At 39.8% G+C, this 26,028-nt stretch overlaps 1 protein-coding gene across 4 annotated transcripts; it reads left to right on the forward strand.

The window, feature by feature from the left end:
* The first annotated feature begins 3,384 nt into the window (after positions 1-3,384).
* On the forward strand, positions 3,385-25,203 carry ANKRD22 (ankyrin repeat domain 22). 4 transcript variants are annotated; one of them, XM_036829489.1, is made up of 6 exons: positions 3,385-3,608; positions 15,914-16,105; positions 19,331-19,438; positions 22,258-22,335; positions 23,758-23,856; positions 24,118-24,983. In XM_036829489.1, the coding sequence occupies exons 1-6, from the start codon at positions 3,588-3,590 to the stop codon at positions 24,193-24,195; spliced, it is 576 nt and encodes a 191-aa protein (XP_036685384.1). In that variant the 5' UTR covers positions 3,385-3,587; the 3' UTR covers positions 24,196-24,983. The 4 variants fall into 4 exon arrangements, with proteins under 4 accessions (XP_036685384.1, XP_036685386.1, XP_036685387.1 ...); XM_036829490.1 differs by lacking the exon at positions 3,385-3,608 and adding an exon at positions 7,458-7,618 and having other exon boundaries at positions 24,118-25,203; XM_036829491.1 differs by lacking the exon at positions 22,258-22,335 and having other exon boundaries at positions 24,118-25,203.
* The last annotated feature ends 825 nt before the right edge of the window (positions 25,204-26,028 follow it).

Raw genomic sequence — 26,028 nt, forward strand, 5'->3', positions numbered from 1 at the left:
GAAGCCCCAAACACCTTTCCTTTAGCCTAAGATGGTATCTAGTCCTAAATTCTAAACACCTCTTGGAGTTACACATCCCCTGAGTTTCTCTCATGTATATGTAAGATATACATGCTAACAAACTTCCCTTTGCTGTTCTCTTGTTGGTCTGTCTTTTGTTGAGCCCCAGCAAGAACCTAGAAGGGTAGGAAGAGAAAGGTTTTCTTTCCTCCTCTATGACTATATTCCATTCTCACAGTATAAGTGATCCAAGTCCTCTTTCTTCACCTTTAGTTCTCCTGTTGGCCTAGAAGAGGTTTTTTCTACCTTAGCACTACTTTGGGCAGGATAATTCTTGTCTGTGAGAGGCTGCCCTGTGCACTGTAGGATGTTTAACAGCATCCCTGGCATCCATCTTCTAGATGCCAGTATCATGCCCACACCTGGTTGTGACAACCAAAAATGTCTCCAGAGAGTGCCCTGTATTTTTATTTGCTAGATCTGGCAGTCTTACCTGGGGAAAAAAATCATCCCTGGTCAATGTTCACTGGCCTAGAGACAAGTGCAAGTGTTTCGCCACTTGCAATGAATCAACTGCTTTTTTATTACTTTGTTTTTAGTGTCATCCGTCCATTCAAACATTTCATCTTTCACAATTATAATGTGTATTGTGCCTTTAGAACCAGATTGTAGGGCAGGAAAAAGAATTTTCCCTCTACCCTTCTAGGTTCTATGGCTGAGAACCCGCCTGTAATAAAGACAGATTAACAAGAGGAAATCAAACAGAAGTTTAATAACATGTATACCTCATGTACACATGGGAGAGACCCAGGAAAACTCTTGGAAATGGCCAAGCCACCACCTTAAATACCTCCTTCAGCTAAAGACAAAAGAAGATGTTGGGGGAGGGGCAGTTATGGGAGGTGACCAAGAAAAGCACAGAAAACAGGGGTAAGGGTGTTATGCAGATTTAAGTCATTGCCTTCTCCATTGATAAATTTCCAGAAGTCATCCTTTTCTTCCTGGTACAGTGAGGGAGACACTTTTACAAATGGAGAATTCCCTTATAAATGTAAATCTCCCTTACAAAAGGGTAAATTCTACTGCTTTCAGAGATCTGCAGTTTTTCAAGAATAATCAATTCAAAATAATCCTTATGCTAAAAAGACATATTTTAGGGTGACACATTCTGCTACCCTTTGTCAGGAAGGAAAAAAACCTTTCCTTTACCCATCTAGGTTCTTCTGGTTGGTCTAAGAATTAAATTGACAAAAGACAGATTAACAGGAAAAACTCAGATTTAATTTTGTACATATAGGAACCTAACATACATGAGAGGTTCAGTGACAGAAAAGTAAAATAAGGTATGTGTGCCATCCTGAGCTAGGGAATGGGACAGGGGCCTGGGGCTTCCAAGGACAGGAAGTTCATTCACGGGATAATAATAAAAAGAGGACATGTTTAGTAATATTTGCCCTGCCATATTAATTGGGCCACTTAGATAAAATTTACCTCCAGTAATAACGTTTTTCTGGGAAAAAACCCCAACTTAAGTTCTTCTAGGTAGTTAAGGGAGGGGCAATAGTTTCCCTTGAACCCACAGGATCTTGATTGCCTTTAGTTCAAAATAATCCTCATGCCAAAGTGGCACATTTTGGGGAAGCTTGTCCTGAACCCTTACACCTTCAAGATGCAGTCAAGGGAGAGATACAGAATCCAAATAGAGGAGTTGTGGTCCTGATAAGAAATTAGAGAAGACTCTTTTTTTTTTTTTTTGGCCGTACCACGTGGCAGGCGGGATTTTAGTTCCCTGACCAGGGATTGAACCCCTGTCCCCTGCAGTGGTAGTGCAGAGTCCTAACCACTGGACTGACTGACAGGGAATTCCCTAAAGAAGACTTTTGAGTTCAGTTAGGGTGAAAAGAGTTTGCAGAAACTACAAATTAGTTAGAAGAGGTTACAAAGAAAGCTGAAGGGGATTACGAAAGATTTGCATAAGAGAGCAAAGGATTTAAGTCAGTGGGAAAGACACTTAAATGTCTTAGGAAATAAAGAAATGCGAAATGACACTAAGCCAAAGAGGAAGTCAGCTGCAATCTTAGTGGGTATTGCAGGCTTCCGTCTCCAACAGAAGAATTAGCTAATTCTTAAAACTCCTGGGAGGTAGGCCCCAAAGCTAAGTCCATAGTAAAGTGTCTAAGTCTCATTATAACAATGATAAGAATAGCCCATTGTGTCCATCATTGGAGTAGGAAGAATTTCCCTGAAAAAAAAAAAAAAAAAAATATATATATATATATATATATATATAGGCTTAGGCCTTGGATCCTGGCGCCAAATCTTGGCCACAAAGAACCTTAACTGATCAAATCAGTTTGCTTGGGATGGTTGAACGCTTTCTCTCATGGCTGTGTGTATTAATTCTGGGAAAGTTTAGCACTTTGCTGTGATTGTGTTAAGTTCAGAGAAAATGTGTGAATATTTGGTATCATATTTGGTATACAAAATATCTACGATGTTTAAGAGATTTGGCATGTTAGCACGTTTGACCAAGTGGCCTGGTGTTTCCATTTAAAATGTATAAGAGAGTAATTGATGTATAATAGAGTAATTGATTTTAGACATGATTTTAAAATGGAATATTATAAATTGACTAAATTTGGAAACAGTATTAGGATGTTTAGGATGACTTAATATTTATTATATTAGAGTAAGTTTAGTTTATTAGTTTATTAGATTTACAAGATCGTTTAGCTGGGAATGTATTACACTACGCTCAGAATTAAAGTGCTTATAAAGGAAAATCAAATATGGTAATACTATAAGTGTAATTTAAACCTTTTAGTATAATTGAATTCACTAGAATGTAAATGGGACTGATATTTCAAAAAGTTTAGGTTTTTTAATTTGAGTTGCTCAAACTTTACTCAAAGATGCCCTTGAATGTGATTATGAGCACATTTATGTATATAAAATACTATAGCTCATAAATTGACTTTATTATTTTAATTAGTCTATATTAATAAAAAATATCAAGGAATAATAAATAAACTTATGTGTGCATAAAGACAGCAATAATCCATCAGTTTTAAAGATTATTTTTCATGAAGGTCAAGTCCTATGCAGACATATATGGTTCTAACAAGCGAGTTTGTTTGCACTTAGCCTTTCTCAATAGCCACTGAAAACCAGATTTCAATTAGGAAATGTCCTAAACACAGTACCCTGTTTTGAGCCCTGAGTCGTTTCTGCCCGTGTGAGAACTTTTCTTCCGGCCTCATCTTTGTTTCCTTTTTTCCACATGTCACCACTGGCAGAGTAGGTATGACTCAGAAACCAGTTCCTCGGGGTTGTAACATTAGATGATGCACAACTTGGGTGATTCATTACACGGTAAACTAATGCCCTTGTTTCATTGGGTTGGGCTCTCTGGAAGGGGTGTTGCTGTGTAGGTTGCTGGAAGAACACTCACAGGTGTGGAAAGAAAGGACTTGCCACCAACCTGGGCTTCTAGGGACCTTTCTCTCGACTGGGAAGGATTTTGATGTTAATTGGAAATACCTCCAGAAGATTCAAGAAGCTGTGAAATAAGTCTGTGAAGGACCAGCATGGGAATCCTATACTCTGAGGTATGTAACTTCTCTGGAAATAAGATTCCCAAGATGTTAAAAATTGCTTATGCTTTTCAAATGGAATTTCCTATCCCTATTAATGTCTCCTTTTCATCTGTCTAACTTTCTGTAAGAGCATTAAGTCAAAACAAAGTCCAGTGTGCTAGTCTTTTTGATATTTTAATATTTTAAGGCAAATTATTTTGCAATCCTAAAACTTTAGCTAGATAGTAGCTAGTAGAGAGCCATATAGTATACATGTCATGATGTCCAGATGTTTGAGGGGGTAATTTGGATCTGTAAAATGAAATTTATGAAAAGGGAGTTAATGGAGTTGTGTTTTCTGATGTCAAACATCCAGAGGACAAGTGAAAATTGTCTTCAACTGGATTTTCTAAGCAGACTAAAGATAGCCTGGCTCTTTTATGGAAATGTGGGTATAGAGTAATGCCTTTCCGCTTGATATTTGAAAGGAAATTCACCTCTAGCAATTACTAATAAAGTCTATCCCTGTGTAGAAGAAGGATAAAAGCAGAATGTAGTTTTGATATTTTGAGTTTTTTCTTTTCACAGCTGATGGATACAGAAATGCTTTTTCCTGTATTGAGAGTAACCTACTAGAATCAAATAGATTTTTAACAATGTTTCAAAGGAGTACAAGAGAGTCATGTTTAAACAAGAGTCCAAGAGGTGTAATGAGGTTATTATTCATGATTTGCTCCCTTTCCTCTCTCACACAAATAACCGGTCGGTCTGCATTTCATTGCAGATGCTCAACAGAACCTCTTTGGGCGCTTCTTCTAATACTGAAGGCAGTTTCTCAGTGTTGGCAGTTATGTCTAATGCCAGGTGTGTGTGTGTGTGTGTGTGTGTCTTTCTGTAGTCAACTTTTCTTTGATTAGTTTATATTTCTAGATATGTCTTGCCCAGTGACTTTAGGCTGGTGAAGAACTCACATATATGAAAATGTCAACACATGTAATGTTCTAAAATGCTACTCTGGCCTTTCTTAAGCCCTAGATTGCCTAAGCACCAGGAAGTGGAACTTGTTGAAAATGCAGTTTCAAGGGCCCCCAACCCAGAGAGTCTGTTTCACTCAGTTTGAGGTACGGTTCAGAAGCCTGCTTTTTAGGGGAGCCTCCCAAGTGATTCTGATGTAGGTGATCAGTTTACCACCCCTGGGAGAAAAATGCTGCCCTCGGCTAGTGCTTTTCAAATTTTAATGTGCATACAGATCACTCAAAGATCTTGTTCAAATGCAGATTATTATTCTGTAGGTCTGGGTGGGGCATAAGATAATGCATTTCATCTCTGCAATATGCTGCTGGTCCTGGACCATGCAGTGAGAAGCCAGATTGTAGCGTACAGTCTAGGTCCTGGAAATAATTACTTAAGGAAGTCTTTGTGTGAGCAATGTAATTGTTTGTTGATGGGGTGTGGATTTGGCAAGTGGTTGAGTCAAGGCAAGGCATTGATACTTATAAGTATCAGTGAGAATATCCCCGGAAGTGGAATGAACTTTTCACTTTTCAGATATATTGAGGACAAAGCAATGTGGAATCTACTATGATATCTGAAAGCAAATACGACAATCACACACACACACACGTATACACACACCCCTAAAAGACCCTAACTTACCTAGAAGCTCATAAGTAATTATTCAAAGCTCATAATTAACATTGAATCAAAGCTAGTGTCAACTAAAATAATATATGCACAACCTAAAAATTGAGAGTTATGTTTTATTCAGCAGACACACTGAGGACTTCAAGCCCAGGAGGCAGCATGTCAAATAACCCTGAGAAAACTGCTCCGAGGAGGTGAGGGTGAGCTAGGACAGATAGGAGTTTTGCAACAAAGGGCAGGTAGTAGGAAGAAAAAATTACTGTTAATAAAAGAAAACTAGATATGTCAAGTTAAGGAATTTAGTACTTTTCTATGTATGGGAAGATGCAAGAGTCTGGGCTCACTAAAATCACTCCTTTGATATGCACCTCAGCTATATGGGGCCAGGATCCTGTGTTTTCATATCCTGAGTTTCCGCAGGGCTCACCTTTGGAGTGGCTGCAGTCTGATGGCTGCTAGATGGCAGGTATTCTTTGTTTCCTTTCGGAGTTCCCTCGGGGCTCCCCGGCTCACCTTTGGTGGCTGGTGGTGACTGCAATTGCTGATGACTGTGACATCCTTTGTTTACTGATATGGCAGGCAATATTTTATTTCTCAGTAGTCTTAAGTAGTGTCGGGATAAATGGTGTTTCCATGCAACTCAGTACCACAAGTGATACTACTTTGAGTAACTCAAAGAGGTACTTGAACTTGGGCTCACATAGCATCTTAACAAAAGAAAAATAAATTTTTAGAGGAGTGGCAAGACAAAGGAAAAGTACTTTGAGTTTCTAAGGCAGCAAACTGAGGGAAGGCAAATATGTAGGGGAGCTAATGGAAGACAAGGGCTAGTTAGAAATTTTACTCTGTAAAATACTTTGGTGACTTCTCTGGGCTGACAAAGGTAATTTTGTCCTTCCTGGTAGAGAAAGAAGGGGCAACACCTTCACATATTTATGTCCTGCTTTTAGCTAAAGAGGGGGAGGGCAGAGAACATTCTTTGTATCTGCTTCTTCTCAATTGCCTTTAGTTCAAAATACCTGTTACACTAAGAGGTGTAAATTGAGGTTCATATTCTGCTACCCTCTAGAGCCTTGCATTGCTAATAGTTATGCTATTATATATATAGCATATACATATATATTTATTGAGGTATAATTGACATAACATTATATTAGTTTCAGGTGTACAAAGGAATGATTCAATATTTGTATGTATTGCAAAATGATCACCACAATAAATCCATTAACATCTGTCATCACACATAGTTACAAATTTTTGTTTTGGTGGTAACTTTCAAGATCCACATTCCTAGCTGCTTTCAAACATGCAATGCAGTATTATTAACTACAGTCACCATGCTGTACATTACATCCCAATGACTTATTCATTTTATAACTAGAAATTTGTACTTTTTGACCCCCTTCACCCATTTCTCACACCTCTGACCTCCTGCTCTGTCTCAGGCAACCACCAATCTATTCTCTATATTCATGTGCTTTTTTGTGTGTGTGTGTGTGCTTATTTGTTTGTTGTTTTTCATTGTTGTTGTTTAGATTCCACATAAAAGTGAGAGCATATGTTATTTATCTTTTTCTGTCTGACTTACTTCACTTAACATAATACCCTTAAGGTCCATCTTTGTTTTTGCAAATGGTAAAATTTTGTTCCTTCTATGGCTGAATAATATTCCATTGTGTATATGTACCACATCTTCTTTATCCATGTGTTCATCGATGGACATTTAGGTTGTTTCTAATATATTTGTAAGAAAGAAGGGGAGAATGAGGGGGTGTCCCAGAGTGGGTCCTAACCTCTGCAGTAGAGGATATGCTTAGAGCTCAGTGAGAGAACTAAGCTTGGATTGATCACCCCCGGTTATGCAGGCCAGACTTTTAAACAGGTCTGATTCATTTAAACCAGGGATCCCCAACTCCTGTTAGGAACCAGGCCTCACAGCAGGAGGTGAGCGGCGGGCAGGCATCATCTGTATTTACAGCCGCTCCCCATCGCTCGCATTACTGCCTGAGCTCCGCCTCCTGTCAGATCAGTGGCCGCATTAGATTCTCATAGGAGCACGAACCCTACTGTGAACTGCGCATGTGAGAGATCTAGGCTGCACGCTCCTTATGAGAATCTAATGCCTGATGATCTGAGGTGAAGCTAGTGCTGGGGAGCAGCTGCAAATACAGATGATCATTAGCAGAGAGGTTTGACTGCACAGACACCATAATAAATCAATTGCTTGCAGACATATCAAAACCCTATCTGTGAATGGCAAGTGACAATTAAGCTGCATCTTATGGAGCAGACTGGACATAAGCAACAGACTTCGGGTGTCACTGTCTCCCATCACCCCCAGATGGGACCATCTAGTTGTAGGAAAACAAGTTCAGGGCTCCCACTGACTCTGCATTATGGTGAGTTGTATGATTACTTCATTATATATTACAATGTAATAATAATAGAAATAAAGTGCACAATAAACGTAATGTACTTGAATCATCCCGAAACCATCCCCCCCTCCCCTGGTCCATGGAAAAATTGTCTTCCATGAAATGGGTCCCTGGTGCCAAAAAGGTTGGGGTCCACTGATTTAAACCCTTATCACACATATCTGTTCATACTATTTGCAATAATAACAAGTATTTAATTAGGCCTTTATTATGTGCCTGGCTGTGTTCTAAACATTTTAAGGGTATTAACTCATTTAATACTCACCCAACCATATAAAAGAGTCACTATGATTATCCTTATTTTACAAGTGAAAAAACTGAGGCAAAGATAGTTTCAGGAACTGGCCTAGAGTTATGCAGCTAAAAAGTACTTACTGGCTAGAGACCTGTGTACATTCAGGGAAATTGTGCTCATGTCCTGATGAACATGCTAAGTTCTTTCCCTAAAGCTCTCTCAATAGGCATGTCACCCTCCATAAATAAGCTAGTCTTAACCACTCTGCTCTTCTGCCAACGCTCTTCCCCACGAAGTTACACTCTTGTCCTTTTCCCTTTGTTAGAAGAATAGGGTAAACTAAATCCAGGTTCCAATGAGGTAAATTTTACTCCCACCCTGTAGAGAAGTGTTGCACACTGCAAAGTATTACAAAAATTAGAAAGAAGGAAGTTGTATAAGAACTTGAAGAGCTCAAGAATTTGTGCTTAGGAGATCTAAAGAACATTCTCCAGGCTCTTGTCCTTGTCAGGTGGGGAAACAAGGCCTTAAAAGGAATATCTAGAAAATTATATTATAATGATGTATCCCTTTAAACTTTGGGAAAGTCTAATGTTAAAGTTACCTATGAACAGTGGTACCCACACACACACATACACACATACACGCACTCTTAATATTAATGTTTTAGGAATATATCTGTTTTTCAGATGGGAAGATGTTACCATAGAAAAAGAGCAAATGGTTTAAAGAAGAGGGGGATCATATTGAAATATACAGTGTCCAGAGAAAGCAATTTAGGCTGAGCAGGGCTTTTTGGGGGAGCTGGTACCATCGAGGAGGAGAACTCAGGGGGAACAGGAATAGAGATGTAATGAATGGGAAGGCCATTGGACCGGAAATCCAGGAAACCTAGAATTTAGTCCCCACTGTGCCAGAAACTCGGGGCAGTTGGGGGAAATCACTTAACTTCTTCTGGTCACAGTTTTGATATATAAAACAGGATAGCTGGGTGAGATCGGGTTCAGCATGAAACATTGTGTCCTTCCATGATAAGGGAAAAGGACAGGCAAAGGCAATTGAAAAAAATGCCTCCCTCACAATCTCTATCTACTTAGTTTGGGTATTGAACCCTTTAAAGATTTTGGCATTGTATATTTATTTATTTAAAAAAAATATTTTATTTTATTTATTTTTGGCTGTGTTGGGTCTTCGTTGCTGTGCACAGGCTTTCTCTAGTTGCGGCGAGCGGGGGCCACTCCTCACTGGGGTGTGCAGGCTTCTCATTGCGGTGGCCTCTCCTGTTGCGGAGCATGGGCTCTAGGCATGCAGGCTTCAGTAGTTGTGGCTCGCAGGCTCAGTAGTTGTGGCTCGCAGACTCAGTAGTTGTGGCTCGTGGGCTTGGTTGCTCTGCAGCAGTTGGGATCTTCCCAGACCAGGGCTCGAACCCGAGTCCCCTGCATTGGCAGGCGGATTCTTAACCACTGCACCACTAGGGAAGCCCTGGCATTGTATATTTAAAAAGAGCACCAAATAGGTTCTATCCCAACTGATTTCTTGATTCTTTCCTTGTATATTTTAAGTATTTTACAAGTGATAATGTGGTACTAAATCACATTTTAAAAAGGAAATGATAGCTTCAATGTATGAACAGAAACCGGCACTAAACATTTGTAAATATTTATTCATTCATTCAGTCATCCATTTATTTAATCAACAATATTTATTGATCACATACTATATTCCAGGCACATGCTAGCTCCTGGTACATAGTGATAAATAAATAAGAGTAGATCTTGACCTCTTGGAGCTACCAATGTAAAATGAATACACAAGTTAAAAAAAAAATAATTGTAAGTAGTGAAAAGAGAAATCAAGGAAGCAACAGGATAAAGAGAGAGTATATAAGAGGGGTGTACATATGTAATTAGATTTAACCTGAAAGGCTCCAATGAGGTAGTGACATTCGAGCTGAACTCTGAGGAATACGAATCTAGTCTTGGGAATCTTGGGGAGAGTGTTCCGGACTCTCCGGAAGGGGTGTATGTATGGAGAATCTGAAGCATGGGAAGTTGGGCCAGTTGGAATAACTGAGTGGTATATGAAAGGTATGGGTGAGAGCAGTTCGTCTAGGTACAGGCAATAAGTTTTATTGTCTATTCCGAATTTAGAGACTAATAATACTGACTAAAGGTTGATTTGCTTTTTGTCATCACGGTGCTCCAGTAATTCTAAATAATGTCAGTTTAACATGGTCATCCCCATCCTTGGGCAGCCATTGTTTGGCAGAAAGTCCTGGAGCCCAGGAGGCAGTGAGAGTGACACTACTGCTTCCTCAAAGCCCTGCATTTACCTCTTTGGTGGTCTGAGGTAGTAGGGAGATATCAGGGCCTCCGATTGGCTAGATCAAGTAGCTAGAACCCACCCTTCCTCCGTCCTTTCTCCTCATGATTGGAGGCAAAGGCTTTCTTGCCCTGCCCTGGCCTCAGAGCTTCTCAGGTCTCAAGTGTGGTAATGAAGCTTCTTTAACTTCCTGGCTGTGAAGACAACATCATATTCTTGAAAAGACCTTGTTGGAGAAGGAATAGAAAACAGATAAATGTGTGCCCTTCCTTGATTTCCCCTTCACTGTTACTACTCCTCATAATCCAACCACTGCTGGGGCTGTCCTTTATGTTACATAAAGGTTAAGTGGACCTACGACAAAAAAAAAAAAATTCCTGTGCCTTTTTTATTTATCTGAAAGAAAGAATTTACTAAGAAATTTAAATCACGGTATGTGAAGAAATGAGTCATCAGAAGGAAAGGCTTGAGCTTTATTGTACAAATAAAATAAAACCTTCACTATTATTCCCTAAGATTTCCTAAGTTGAAGAGGAAGAAAACGTCTTCTTGCCTTTTCTGGGAAGACATTTCATTAGTGTACACGTTTCTCTTGTACACTATCTGAACCGTGTTGCATCAAAAACCACAGATTTGGGCTTCCCTGGTGGCGCAGTGGTTGAGAATCTGCCTGCCAGTGAAGGGGACACGGGTTCGAGCCCTGGTCTGGGAAGATCCCACATGCCGTGGAGCAACTAGGCCCGTGAGCCACAACTACTGAGCCTGCGCGTCTGGAGCCTGTGCTCCGCAACAAGAGAGGCCGTGATAGTGAGAGGCCCGCGCACCGCGATGAAGAGTGGCCCCCGCTCGCCGCAAATAGAGAAAGCACTGGCACAGAAACGAAGACCCAACGCAGCTAAAAATAAATAAATTAATTAAAAAAAAAATCTATTAAATCAGTTAGGAAGACACCAAGACTGGAAGCTTTTTTTTTAAAAAAACCCCAAAAACCCACAGATTCTCCTCAGAAATTGTTAGGGAACGTTTTAAATGGGGGGAGCTGCAGCATGGAGACGGTTAATAAGCAACTTATCAAGGCAGAGTTCCAAAGTCTCCCTCTTTAGACTGACAATTAGGGAGGATCCACTACACTTCAGGGGAAGCAATACTGAAAGTGGGGATGGTGGGGAAAAAACTTTGCTTTTCAAGACCTCTGTTACAGTGCAAGCAGCTCAGTTTCCTCCATGGTACTCAAATAATGTCAACTATTTTTCCGGCTGTGATTTCTATTTAACTTGGAGCAGTGTAAAACACGGTTATGTTAAATAACCCATACAGAATAGTTTAGTTAATCATCAACAAACTGAACGTGTCTTGTGCTCCCCAGAGGCGCTTCTTAAATTTTAGGGCCTGGAAAACAGTTATCAGCTATTTTGAAAGCCAGGCACGTACCCTTCCTCTTCTTCTGGCTGGTCTATGAATTAAATGGACATGAGGAAGATTAATAGGAGAAAATCAAACAAAAGTTTGATAACATGTATACATGGGAGAGACCCAGGAAAACTGAATAACTCACCAAAATGGCTGAAACCCTCACGTTAAATACCATCTTCAGCTAAAGACAGAGAGGGTGTTGGTGGTAGTGATTTGGGACTTTGAAGGGGAGGAAGGTAATTCACAAAAGATGGAAAAGCAAATGTTTGGTAAATAAATGTTTGCTGGGCCTGCAGAGACAATGGGACACAGAGTGAACTCTGATCTTTAGGCTCTGCTGAGTTTCCCCCATACTCTTTGCAGCGATCTCTGCTGAAAGCTCTATTCCAGAACAGGGCCCCCTCACCCCCGCTTTTTTTAAAAATTGAAGTAGAGTTGATTTACAATGTTGTGCCAGTCTCTGCTGTACAGCAAAGTGAATCAGTTTTACACATGTATACATTCTTATTTCTAATATTCTTTTCCATTATGGTTTATTCCAGGAGATTGGATATAGTTCCCTGTGCTCTACAGTAGGACCTTGTTGTTTATTCATTCTAAATGTGATAGTTTGCATCTGCCAACCCCAAATTCCCAGTCCATCCCTCTCCTCCCCCTGCCCCTTGGCAACCACAGTCTGATCTCAACCAACAGTCTGTGAGTCTGTTTCTGTTTTGTAGACAGGTTCATTTGTGCCATATTTTAGATTCCACATATAAGTGATATCATATGGTATTTGTCTTCCTCTTTCTGACTTACTTCACTTAGTATGATAATCTCTAGTTGCATCCATGTTGCTACAAATGGCATTATTTTGTTCTTTTTTAATGGCTGAGTAGTATTCTACTGTATATATGTATCATGCCTTCTTTATCCATACATCTGTCGATGGACATTTAGGTTGTTTCCATGTTTTGGCTATTGTGAACAGTGCTGCTATGAACATAGGGGTGCATGTATCTTTTTGAATTATGGTTTTCTCTGGGTATATGCCCAGGAGTGGGATTACTGGATCATATGGTAATTCTATTTTTAGTTTTCTGAGGAACCTCCATACTGTTCTTCATAGTGGCTGCACTAACTTACATTCCCACCAACAGTGTAGGAGGGTTCCCTTTTCTCCACACCCTCTCCAGCATTTGCTATTTGTAGACTTTAAAAAAAAAATTATTTATTTATTTGGCTGAGCCGGGCCTTAGTTGCAGCACACAGGATCTTCGTTGCCACATGCAGGATCTTTTAGTTGCGGCATGTGAGATCTTTAGTTGCGGCATGCGAACTCTTAGTTGCAGCATGCAGGATCTAGTTCTCTGACCAGGGATCGAACCCAGTCCCCCTGCATTGGGAGCTTGGAGTCTTAGCCACTGGACCATCGGGGAAGTCCCTATTTGTAGACTATTTAATGATGGCCATTCTGACCGGTGTGAGGTTGTACCTCATTGTAGTTTTGATTTGCATTTCTCTGATTATTAGTGATTTTTTAAAATTAATTTTTATTGGGGTATAGTTGATTTACAATGTTGTGTTAGTTTCTGCTGTACAGCGAAGTGAATCAGTTATACATATACGTATATCCACTCATTTTTAGATTCTATTCCCATATAGGTCATTACAGAGTATTGAGTAGAGTTCCCTGTGCTATACAGTAGGTTCTTATTAGTTATCTATTTTATATATAGTAGTGTGTATATGTCAATCCCAATCTCCCAATTTATCTCTCCCCCAGTAATTAGTGATGTTGAGCATCTTTTCATGTGTCCACTGGCCATCTGTATGTCTTCTTTGGAGAAATGTATATTAAGGTTTTCTGCCCATTTTTCAATTGGGTTGTTTGTTTTTTTGCTGTTGAGTCGTATGAGCTGTTTGTATATTTTGGAGATTAAGCCCTTGTCGGTTGCATCATTTGCAAATATTTTCTCCCATTCTGTAGGCGCTTTCTTTTTTTTTTTATATAATGGTTTCCTCTGCTGTGCAAAAGCTTGTAAATTTGATTAGGTCTCATTTGTTTATTTTTGTTTTTATTTCTATTGCCTTGGGAGACTGACCTAAGAAAACATTGGTATGATTTATGTCAGAGAATCTTTTATCTAAATTCTTTAGGCAGCTGAGGGAGGGGTAAAAAAACTTTCTTTTTTAACTTTTATTTATTTATTTCTTTATTTATGGCTGTGTTGGGTCTTCGTTTCTGTGCGAGGGCTTTCTCTAGTTGTGGCAAGCGGGGGCCACTCTTCATCGCCGTGTGTGGGCCTCTCACTACCGCGGCCTCTCTTGTTGCGGAGCACAGGCTCCAGACGCGCAGGCTCAGTAATTGTGGCTCACGGGCCCAGTTGCTCCGCGGCATGTGGGATCCTCCCAGACCAGGGCTCGAACCCGCGTCCCCTGCATTGGCAGGCGGACTCCCAACCACTGCACCACCAGGGAAGCCCTCAGTGAAGATTTTGAGGAGCCCAAGCAGAGGGAGCTTTGTGTGGTGTCCTGTGTGAATGTGGGCCCAGTGTTGTCAAACCTTTCAATTTTTAAAGAGAATCTGGAAAGCCAGATCACTACATGAAAAACTCCAGCTTTTGAAATACTGTAAATTAAAATGCTAGGAAAAGAAGAATTAACAATTTGTATGTGATGTCTAAGTGAGCCAGGAAGACATTTTACTTTTTAGCAGAAAAATTAACTCTATAGCCACCTGTTTTCAAGTTCTGCGTAGAAGACCATCAGTTTCCAAGTGCTAGCCCGTGAGTAGTAGTCATCAGTGGCAAATTTTCATTGGTGTATGCGAAATTTTTTTAAAAAATGAAGTAGGTTTTTCCATAGAGCTAATTCTATCTAACAGACTTTTTTCCGTCCCCTCGGATTATAGACTTATGTTGTCAGTGCTTTTATGACCCTGAGCTGCCCCCTAGTGGAGACAAAGTTTATAACAGCATAGAACCTTTTCAGTTGCTTTTACACCTCATGCAACAAAACACTACGTGATGTCTAGTAATTTAATTTAATTTTCTAACTTTTTAAAAAAACTTTGCCTCCTTTGGGGCCATGTCTTTTTCTGATTTCTCCTGCAACCGCTCTGACCATCACTTCTTTACCTCTTGGCAGATATCGCTAATTAATTTAATTAATACTTAATAAGCAATTATAATAACCTCCATAAATTCAGCATCATTCATGTGCCAGGTATTCTAAGTGCTTTTTTATACTGTCTAATTAAAATCAATCTGAAACTATTTAATGTGTGCCTACCATGTGCCCAGTGCTGTGTTATATATATGCTGGGGCTATGGCAGTGAATGGAATGAAGTAGCCTCTATTCATGTGGAATTTATAGCCTGAACTTCAGTGCTTTCCCTCACTCACTGTGGCCTCAACCCCTCCTGGTTCACAGTAGCTTGCAACACACAATTATAAATAATTAAGAAAAGAGGTATAGTTTTGTCAGTTGCTGTGAAGGAATGCTGGACTCAGGAAAGACAGATAAAATGAAAATAAGTTATGACATGAAGGATGAGCTAGCAGTTAGCCAGGTGAAGAGAGAGGCGAAAAAGTGGCTGTTTTTTTGGCTTTTTGTTTGTTTGTTTGTTTTGTAGAGTAAGGGCAGAGGCCCCAATGGAAGAAACTAAACATGAGATATTGAAAAAAAGAGAGAAGTCCAGAGGGAGAGAAGAGAGGGAAAGTAGGCAAGATGATGTCTGCTCAGATCTTGCTGTTAAACTCCCATCGTGCTTTGCAAAATTCCTTATAATGCTTTCTAAAATAAAAAGCATCTAGTTGCAGCTAATTATATAATTCGTTATTTGTATATTATTTGTCTAAAATAGCTCTTTCCCACTGTGCAGATTTCCTTGAGTACAGGGGGCCATGCGTCTTTGTCCCATTACTTAGTGGTGCCCTAAACTCCTCCGATATGCAGATTTTATCTTGAGTAGAAACCTGCTTTTCTGACAGGCATCATTTATCCATGAACTCAACACACAATTTCCTTACTGAGTTGGCAATATTGCATCCATCTTTTCACTCATTCGTCCATTCAGTGAACATTCCTGTGTGCCAAGCAATTTAGGAAATAGTAAGGGGTCCCTGGTGGCCCTACGCTTGTTCTAGACTTATGGCTAGACATCACTGAGACCCCAAATCTCATCAACAAAGCAGTAGATTACAATTTGGAAATATGGAATTTTAAGGTGTCGGGTGATTTTTTTTCTTGGTGTGGTTTAACTATTCCTATATTTCAAAACCTGCTTTTGTTTTCCTCTCCTCAGCCCATCTGCCAGGCGGCCTATCAGAATAACTTGGGTCAAGTGTGGCAGTGGGTGAGGGAAGACGGCAACTGTATCAACGTTCAAGATGGCTTTAATGGAGACACCCCCCTGATCTGCGCTTGCAGGCGAGGGCACCTGAGAATCGTTTCCTTCCTTCTGAGAAGAAACGCTGATGTGAACCTCAAAAACCAGGTGAGGCCATGACCATGGTAGTTCCTTTCTCCTCGCACCAGTGGAAGTAGTGGATGTCATTTGCTTATTGTTTGTAGCTCCTAACACCAACAATTTTTTTGGGCCTTACTTTAGAGAGACTGACACACACTGAGGCCATATTACCAGGCTAAAAAGCAAAATAAAACATAGGTCAATGAACAGGCATATTTTGTGGGTTTCATGGCTAATTATGTCCTTGTATTTCTTAAAAAAAAAAAAAAAAAAAGGAATGGTTCACTCATTTTTCTGGATAGAGCTTCTTCCTTTCTTTTCCTCCTCCTCCTCCTCCCCATGCTTTTCTTTGCCCTTCTTCTCTCCCTGCTCCTCTTCCTCACTATTACAGAAGTAAAAGGAAAGATTTCCTGGGAAACAAGTATTGACCTGGTGGTGCTATTTCATTAGTTGGATTTTTACCTACTATATCAGTGTTCTGATCTCCAGAAGATCCTATAATATGCTTGTGGAATAAAAGAATTTCACTGAGAAATTTGCCAAGAACAAATATGCTCACGAACCAGAGGCTACTTGAAACCAGACAGAAAGGCATGAAGAATATACTTAAATACGTGTTATTAGCTGACATGGAGTCTTCAGAACTAAGGAAGAGCAGGACATGCTGTGAACATCCTTTCAGAACCCCATGGGAACATCCAGTATCTGCATCATAGTAAAGGCAACATTTAAAGTACACTAAGTCAATATAAAAAGTCACTCTTTGTAATAATTATGAATGCCCTGTACCCACTCAAGTACATTCAATGAGGGAAAATAGCCTATAGGGCCCCACTTCTCCCTTCCAAGTCAGTTTAAAGTCTAGCTCATTGGGAGTAATAATATATTATCAGAAAATGGATCACTACTGGACTTTCTTTTAATTTTTTTATTTTTTAAATTTTATTTATTTATTTATTTATTTTTTGGCTGCATTGGGTCTTTGTTGCTGTCCGTGGGCTTTCTCTAGTTGCCACCAGCAGGGGCTACTCTTCGTTGTGGTGCAGAGGCCTCTCATTGCGGTGGCTTCTCTTGTTGCGGAGCACGGGCTCTAGGCCTGCGGGCTTCACTAGTTGTGGTACCTGGGCTCAGTAGTTGTGGCTCACAGGCTCTAGAGCACAGGCTCAGTAGTTGTGGCGCACGGGCTTAGTTGCTCCGTGGCATGTGGGATCTTCCCGGACCAGGGCTCGAACCCGTGTCCCCTGCATTGGCAGGCGGATTCTTAACCACTGTGCCACCAGGGAAGTCCACTACTGGACTTTCTTGTTTGTGCTTCCTATTTTTTGTGGGTTGGGTTTAAAAGCAAGTCACGGCTGCGTTAATCTAACAGATAGGCTGCTTAGTGGAGTGTGACATGATTGCCCCAGCACCCAGCTGAGGAACCAGGTGTGTGGCCTTGTGGTGAGATGGGGTGGCCAAGACAGATGTCTCTGGGTTGGTGCCCTCTCAGGAGACTTGCTGGTTAGGAAGCTGAGGGAGGGAGATGTTTGTCAACACAGGGACGGGGCTGAGGAGGCATGCTTATCTCTGTTTTGCAGAGAACGTGAGCCAGGCTGCTTATGGAAATCCTGGGAAGGACTTCAGTGGATACCTTAGCAGAGATTTTATGAGAAGTGTTTGGTTTGCAACTGTCCATTTAAAAAATATTTTTAATGGTTTTTAAAGGTTTAATCCTTTCCATTTTCCCCAATACTAATCCTTGTACATTAATAATCTGAATTGGTGCTTTCCTGTTTCTTAAATCTATATTTGAGTTATCTTCAGAAGTACTGAACAGAGGCCTTAAAAGCAAGCGAACAAAAAGCTCTGGTGTTGGTACAGACGTACATACATGCCTAACAGAGTGGTGGATTGTATGGAAAGCAAATTAAATTAAAACATAAAGATATCTTTTTGTTGTGTTGTTTGTTTGTTCGTTTTGGTGTGCCAGATTGACCAGGATTAAGACAGAAAATCAAATGCTGATCAGGAAGGAAGTGTAAATCATTATAATTTTACCAGAGCACAATTTAGCAGTACGGTGTGAGAAGCATCAATGCCTTTTATGCCAGGAATTCTGTTTTTTGAAACTTATGCTAAGGGCAAATTTAGAAATGTTGATAAAGCTTTATACATGAGGATTCAAGCAATGTTATTTGTGAAAATGAAAAGTTAAAATTACTTGAAATGTTCAACAGGTAGGGTTTGGCTAAATAAATTCGAACAGCTCCATAGAACGGTAAACAGTGCAGCCATAACAGTTACGTGTTTAAAAATATTAAATGGCATAGGAAAATGCACATATTCTACATGTTAACTGAAAAAAAAGCAGATATAATTTTGCATGTGCAGTATGATCCTACACTGAAAAATTCCACATATATGCATTTTAAAGACTGGAGGAAGATACAGCAAAATATCAACAGTTAACTCTGGGCTGTTTGATAATGGGTGATTTTAAATTCTATCCTTATACTATTGTCTAGTTTATAAAATTTTTACAGAGAACACAGATACCTTGATATTAGAAAAACAAAAATACTCTTATTTAAGAAGAGTAGAAATGAACCTCTCTTTTCTTCCTGACTTTCCTCTCTTCTCATTGATTTGGTTGGAATTCCAGTCACCATAGCTTGTTTTGCATTACACTTATTTGTGTGTGTTTCGGTCTACCTTTGCTTGATTATGAGGCCCTGAGGTTTTATATCCCCCGCAATTCCTAGAAGCTTAAATCTGTCACCTGATAATTATTCATGTATTTGAAGAATTAAATTGAGTTATTTCCATTCGTCCAGCACTGCTTGTGTTCATGTAGGAACATGGAAAAATTGCCATGTGGTTAAAATTTTCCTATAAACAAACCACAAAATGAATAATTGTGTACCATAGATGATTAAGGAGTAACTATAGCTTTTCATACTAAATTGTCCTATGTTTATATCTCAATGTATTTTTTTCCCCAAACCAAAGTGAATGTGAGAATCTTTTGATGATTCGTAAAATGTACATTTCACTTGTCTTTCTATGGCCCAACTTTTTCTTCAGACTGTACTGTGTTCAATATTCTGGTCAATGGAATTCTGGGTTTATTAATTAGATTTATTCCACAGAAAGAGATGCCATGGATACCACAAAAATAAAAAGTGCAGACTAAATTTTTTGATAGGGTAATCTAAAAATATGCAGTTTAAAACAATATTTTATTAATAAATAGTCCTTTTCTTAATTTTTTAGAAACAGAGAACCTGCTTGCATTATGCTGTGAAGAAAAGATTTACCTTCTTTGATTATCTACTCATTATCCTCTTAATGCCTGTCCTGCTTATTGGCTATTTCCTCATGGTGAGTACAACACTCGTGAGAGCAAAAGATAAATGAGTATAAATGAGTAAGAGATCGACAGCATGAGTCATTAAATTTTGCCAAGTTGGTGAGATGTAAATAAATAGTAACAAAGTAAGCTCTTGGTTTGTATTCTACAAATGGCATCTCTAACATACATGCAATGTTATGACTGAAGTAAAGCAAGAAGAAAGGTAGCCAGGGAAATCAGTCAATGGTAAAATAATCTGTGCAATGTTTATTAGGAAAAATAAATTAAATTTGTTCAAGAATCTTCTGAAGGAAAAGCAAAAATCCTGAATATTAAAAAAAATCCCCTCCCTACTATTTCTTTTTTTTTTTTAATTAATTAATTAATTAATTAATTAATTTATGGCTGCATTGGTCTTCTTTGCTGTACGCAGGCTTTCTCTAGTTGCGCTGAGCGGGGTCTTCTCTTCGTTCAGGTGCGCGGGCTTCTCACTGCAGTGGCTTCTCTTGTTGCGGAGCACAGGTTCTAGGCGCTCGGGCTTCAGTAGTTGTGGCTTCCGGGCTCTAGAGCGCAGGCTCAGTAGCGCACGGGCTTAGTTGCTCCGCGGCACGTGGGATCTTCCTGGACCAGGGCTCCAACCCGTGTCCCCTGCATTGGCAGGCGGATTCTTAACCACTGTGCCACCAGGGAAGCCCCCCTACTATTTCTTTTCTCCTTTTTTTTTGTAAGAAGAGTTTAGATTTTTGTACATATCTTTTTGAGTTTCTGATTTTTAAGGACCCATCTTGGTGTGAGTTAAAAAACAGATCCCAGGAGACTTGCACCAGAAGCTGACAAACACAGGAGATCTTTACAGAGAATTTGAAGCCCACCTCTCACGTTGGTAGATTTATTCATGTTTGAAGGAACCTTTGGCATGCAGTAAGCTGCTTCCATAAAGGAAGATGTAGTTTGTAGAGGAATGCAGTCATATTATGAGTAGAAGATGAAGCTTGAGGTGTTTTGTTTTTTTTTTTCCAAATAGAGCGACAGGTTTGCACTGACTCATTCACTTTTTTTCCATCTGGTTCCTCTTGTGGCCAGTTCTGCCTTTGAGAGATAACTCAACAGATACGTAATTTATTCCAGTTAAATGACCAACTCCCTTCTCTTCTTGCTAATAGACTATGGGTGTTAGTTATTCTTGTTAACATAAACTCCAGAACAAAATCTGCCAGTAGGTAATGTTATTATCTCCTTGGATAATTAAATGTTTTACATTTTGAAGAACTATAATTAAATATGATAACATTGATTTTGATGCTTGGATTTATGAGAGAGAGGAAACTCTAATTCACTGATAAACACATACTCTGTTTATACCCTTGAAAAGTTCTTGAAAAATTGTGTATTTAGTACACAGCATTTGAATATTTGTAGTTTTGGGGTGGGGTAAACCTGCCATTCATTTTCAAATGCTTTTGGAGATTATGAAGAAAAAAATCACAACTATGATTGGCAAGGCTCATTCAGAATTTGTTGACACACAACCTTGCTCTCTAAGACAGTAAAATGTTTAAAGCTGGAGCCCTGGGCAAATATACGAATTATTATGAATAACTCAGCTCTGATTGCACGTGTTTTATCTTAATTCATGGGGCCTGAAATTGTAAATTTGTGATGCCTAAGGAATAAATGACATGAGAGGAAATGATAGGGGAAAGGATCAGAAAAGACTGTGTTATATTAGAGGAAGATAAGAGGAGAAAGGCAGTTTAGACATTGACGTAGGAGGGAAGCCCAAAGAGAAGACAGCTGGGTGGCGCTTCCTAAGTGGTAAAGGGACTGAACTCCAGGACATGCCCACCTGAGCAGAGAAAGCCACGATCCCTAACGGAATAGGATGGTGGGGGGATGCTCAAAGTGTCCTGTGGTCAGAATCTCAGGGAACGAGGCAGGAAAAGTGGATTTCTGAGGAGCCTAGTTAATTTCATTCATGTGTTCAATCATTCAACACATACTTATTATAGACTTTTATGTGTCAGACACTGTGCTGGGTGTTAGGAATACAATGATGAACTAAACAGGTGTAGTCCTTGTCCTCGTGAGAGTTAGAGGATTGTGAAGAATAAGTCATTGATCCAATAGTGACAGAACACATGTGAAGTTCCTATGAGGTAGTTGGTAGAGAGAGATGGTCAGTGTTAGGAGAGCCCAGAGGAGAGAGATGTCGCCTGGACAGTTAGGTCAGGGACAGCCTCCTGGAGGGAGAAGGGCCTGGGCTGAGATATTAAACATGAACTTACCAGGCAAAGAGGAGAGAGGAGCCTTCTAGGCAGAAGAAACATTCAGGGCAGCTCTTCTATGGCACGGGGGAGCCTGGTGGGAATGAAAGACTAACCAAGGCCAATGTGCCTAGAGCAAGGTGAGCCGGGGGTGTGGATGAGATGGCTGGGGCCATAAGTGGAGGGCAAAATATATGGCACCTTGTCACAGGCTGAAGACTTTGCTTTTGCCCCCGGAGCAATGGGATTCTATAGAAGGGTTTTGAGCAAGGAAGGGAAAGACGGGCCACTGGACTCCATCCTCAGTAGGATTTGGCAGGTGTGGGGTAGGGCCCCAGATTTTGCATTTTTAGGTCCCAAGGTGCAGATGCTGTTACTCCAGGACCACACTCTGGCAACCATGGCTTTACCTAATTGATATTAATGGGCAGTGAGGAGGTGGGGGAGAGTTTAAGAAAGATGCATAGACGCATAGGGGTGTTGGGATTAAAATGAAGCCTATTGACTGGAATACTCCAGACGTAAGAGGGAGACAATGTTTGTAAATAAACCTCTCTTGTTCTCGTGCTTGCTGTTTGTCATAGGTATCAAAGACAAAGCAGAATGAGTCTCTTGTACGAATGCTACTTAACGCTGGTGCAGAAGTTAATGCTATAGATTGTGTAAGTTTATATTTTTAGTCACTTTGAAATAACATTGCAAATGGTATTTGTGGGTAGTGTAGTTGTCATCTATAAAGTTGCTCGCTTTATTTTCCGAAACACTTGTACGTTTAGTTTCTGCTCCCTTCCCCTCCTTCCTTCCTTCCTTTTTACTGCGTCAGGCAACCTTGATATTGTTTATATTCTGCCACTGAACTCATGGGAATAACATTTTTATTGAATATAGAATATTTTTAAAAGAACTGCTCCACCACTGGTGGGGAGTTAAGAAAAATACAGGCTCTGATTACAAAATTCCACCATCAGTAGTTAAGCTCGAGTCAGAATGCCTATGTGTAAACCTAGGCTTGCCACTTTTTACCTATGTGAGTTTTGGCAAGTTTTAAACTTACTTGACTCTCGGTTTCCTCATCTGTAAAATGGGAACATCACTAGTCCTTACTTATAGGGATCATATGGTATTTGTTTTTCTCTTTCTGACTTACTTCACTCTGTATGACAGACTCTAGGTCCATCCACCTCACTACAAATAACTCAATTTCGTTTCTTTTTATGGCTGAGTAATATTCCATTGTATATATGTGCCACATCTTCTTTATCCATTCATCTGTTGATGGACACTTAGGTTGCTTCCATGTCCTGGCTATTGTAAATAGAGCTGCAATGAACATTTTGGTACATGACTCTTTTTGAATTATGGTTTTCTCAGGGTATATGCCCAGTAATGGGATTGCTGGGTCATATGGTAGTTCTATTTTTAGTTTTTTAAGGAACCTCTATACTGTTCTCCATAGTGGCTGTATCAATTTATATTCCCACAAACAGTGCAAGAGGGTTCCCTTTTCTCCACACCCTCTCCAGCATTTATTGTTTGTAGATTTTTTAATGATGGCCATTCTGACCGGTGTGAGATGATATCTCACTGTAGTTTTGATTTTCATTTCTCTAATGATTAATGATGTTGAGCATCCTTTCATGTGTTTGTTGGCAATCTTATAGGGATCATTATGTGAAGCATTGGGCAGAGTGCCTGGCACATAGTAAGTGCTCAATGAATCCTAACAGCTGCTGCTGCAGCCAAGATCCCAACCCACTGGTGAGAAGGCCCCCATCTGCAAACTAAGGAAAGATAAGGACAAAGGTCAAAGAGAAATCCAAATGACAGTAAGAACAGTGATAACAGGAGTACCATAGGCTAAATTCTTCCTGTTTATAAGGTTTTGTCTTCACCTTTTGCCCCAAACCTTTGCAATCATTTTCTTCTCCCAAAAGTTTACTTGCGTGAAATAGTTCCACAAAGATGGTTTGCAGACTGTTTGTTTGGCTTAGTTGTACATTACAAAATATGAAAAGTGCTTGCTAAAGAAGCCATATGCTGCAGTGTGTAAGGATTCCGATTGACGTTGATCCTTTGTGTTTCAGTATGGCTGCACTGCGCTACATTATGCCTGCAAAATGAAAAACCAGACTCTCATTCCTCTGCTCCTTGAAGCCCATGCAGACCCCATGATAAAGAATAAGGTAAGGATCTGTGGACCATGGTCTGAGGTTCTATCATCATAACCTTCTCACTTTGGCTTTGTGTTGACATAAATTAATTGCCTCTGATAAGAGCAAATTAATTGTCCTCATTAAGGAATCAAGTTATCCTATTAATGCTAGAACCGAATGACAGTCAACATTGTCTGTCATTTGGTTCTAGCATTAATAGGATGACATGGTCATTGCATTGACATTTGACTTTCTCGGAGATAAATAGCTAAGATTTCTTTTTCTCCTCAGCATGGTGAGAGTTCCCTGGATATTGCACGGAGATTAAAATTTTCCCAGATTGAATTACTGCTAAGGAAAGCATCATAATCGTTATGACCTCATAGGAAGAAGTACAAAAAGGACTGGATTCTATTTCCATCTTGGACTGTTGGTCTGTAGACCACTCAATCTGGAGGTCACCATGGTATGAGGATAACTATGGTTGCCATGGGTAATGTTTTGGAAGAGCTTTGTATTTCTAATGTTTTTTGCTCAGTGGAGTTCACTGTGGTCAAAATCCTTCTAGCGGAAACACTATAGCTGTCGGATTCTCCACTTCAGTCAAAAAAGGGTGATGTTTCAAACTCAGTCTCCCCTGAAGGAGAGGATCAGCGTTATCCATGTTATCTGTTTTCAGTTGTGTTGCTCTTATAAAGAGGCTGTCCTGTCCATATCCTGCCCCAGGACAAAAACTGTTCTTCTGAGGCTCCTTTGAGTAGTAAGAGGAAGAATCAAAGCATGCACATTTGTATAGAATGGTGTGTGTATGTGTGCCGGTTTAGAGATTCGTATATACATATTCCAGCTTCAACAAAATCGTCTATCAGTTGTCACCACAGATATTGGCAAATGCTACAAGTCAGAGCCTTGTTTTCCTTTCCAAGGAGCCAGTGTACCAGCATACCTCTAGATGTTTTGCTATCAGTTTACAAATAAGAGCCATCTTGATTTTGAACAAGATTATGTAACTATCAAGTTGTTTATTGAAAAATAGCTTTATGATTCTCTTGTGAATGCAAGGCAGTTACTAATCTTGTTAGGACTGTTTATTTTTTATTCACAAAATTAAAACTATTACTGTCAATTATTTGGATAAAGTAATTCTTTACAAGAAAGAGAGCTATATGATGAGGTAGTGTCTGGATTATACTTCTAGAGGAGAGATTGTGAATATCAATATATCTCTCTCAAGTCCTTTGTCAGTGACACAGAGCAGAAATAAGCACATTTAAAAATGACTGAGGGCTTCCCTGGTGGCGCAGTGGTTAAGAATCCGCCTACCAACGCAGAGGACACAGGTTCGAGCCCTGGTCTGGAAGATCCCACATGCCGCGGAGCAACTAAGTCCATGCGCCACAACTACTGAGCCTGAGTTGTAGAGCCCGCGAGCCACAACTACCGAAGCCCGAGCGCCTAGAGCCCGTGCTCCGCAACAAGAGAAGCCTCCGCAGTGAGAAGCCTGTGCACTGCAAGGAAGAGTAGGCCCCGCTTGCCGCAGCTAGAGAAAACCCGTGCACAGCAACAAAGACCCAATGCAGCGAAAAATAAATGAATAATAAATTTATTAAAAAAATAAAAATGACTGAATTTTGCAAAGCAAGACTGAATCATGAATATTTTTAGACATGGACTAAGCCACACCGTGTGGTAACAAATATAGTCTAAGAATGAAAGATTTACCATCCTTGAACAGAGCAAAGGTCTAATAAAAATCAAATCCAGGAATATTTATTGAACTATGCACAGTGCCTTAAGGCACATATTTTGTGAGGGAAGTAGTTGTACCTAGATATAGGTTCTGAAGCCCTTAAACGTCTCTTTCTACATTATTTAAGATCCATTCACATTGAACTGAGTTATCAGGTGACCCTGAGGATTGAAAAAAAAAGCAAGTGAAACTTCACACATCAGTATACCTTCAACACATTGCCAGTATACCTTCAATTTGGTGCCAGAGTTTCGCAAAATTACCATGCCATGTTATTTATAACTGTTGTCTTTGAAACTGTGTGAAAATTGGACAATTTTCTAAAGAAATAAATCCAGATTTATAAATGAGTTGGGGTGATTGTCTAATAGTACCTTTGTCAAGATCAAAGCATAATGTTTTATTATGCTCATGACATTTTAAAACTTTCTTCCCAGCGTTTAATTTTTTTT

The sequence above is a fragment of the Balaenoptera musculus genome, chromosome 16, assembly GCF_009873245.2.
Source record: "Balaenoptera musculus isolate JJ_BM4_2016_0621 chromosome 16, mBalMus1.pri.v3, whole genome shotgun sequence".
Classification (NCBI taxonomy): Eukaryota; Metazoa; Chordata; class Mammalia; order Artiodactyla; family Balaenopteridae; genus Balaenoptera; species Balaenoptera musculus.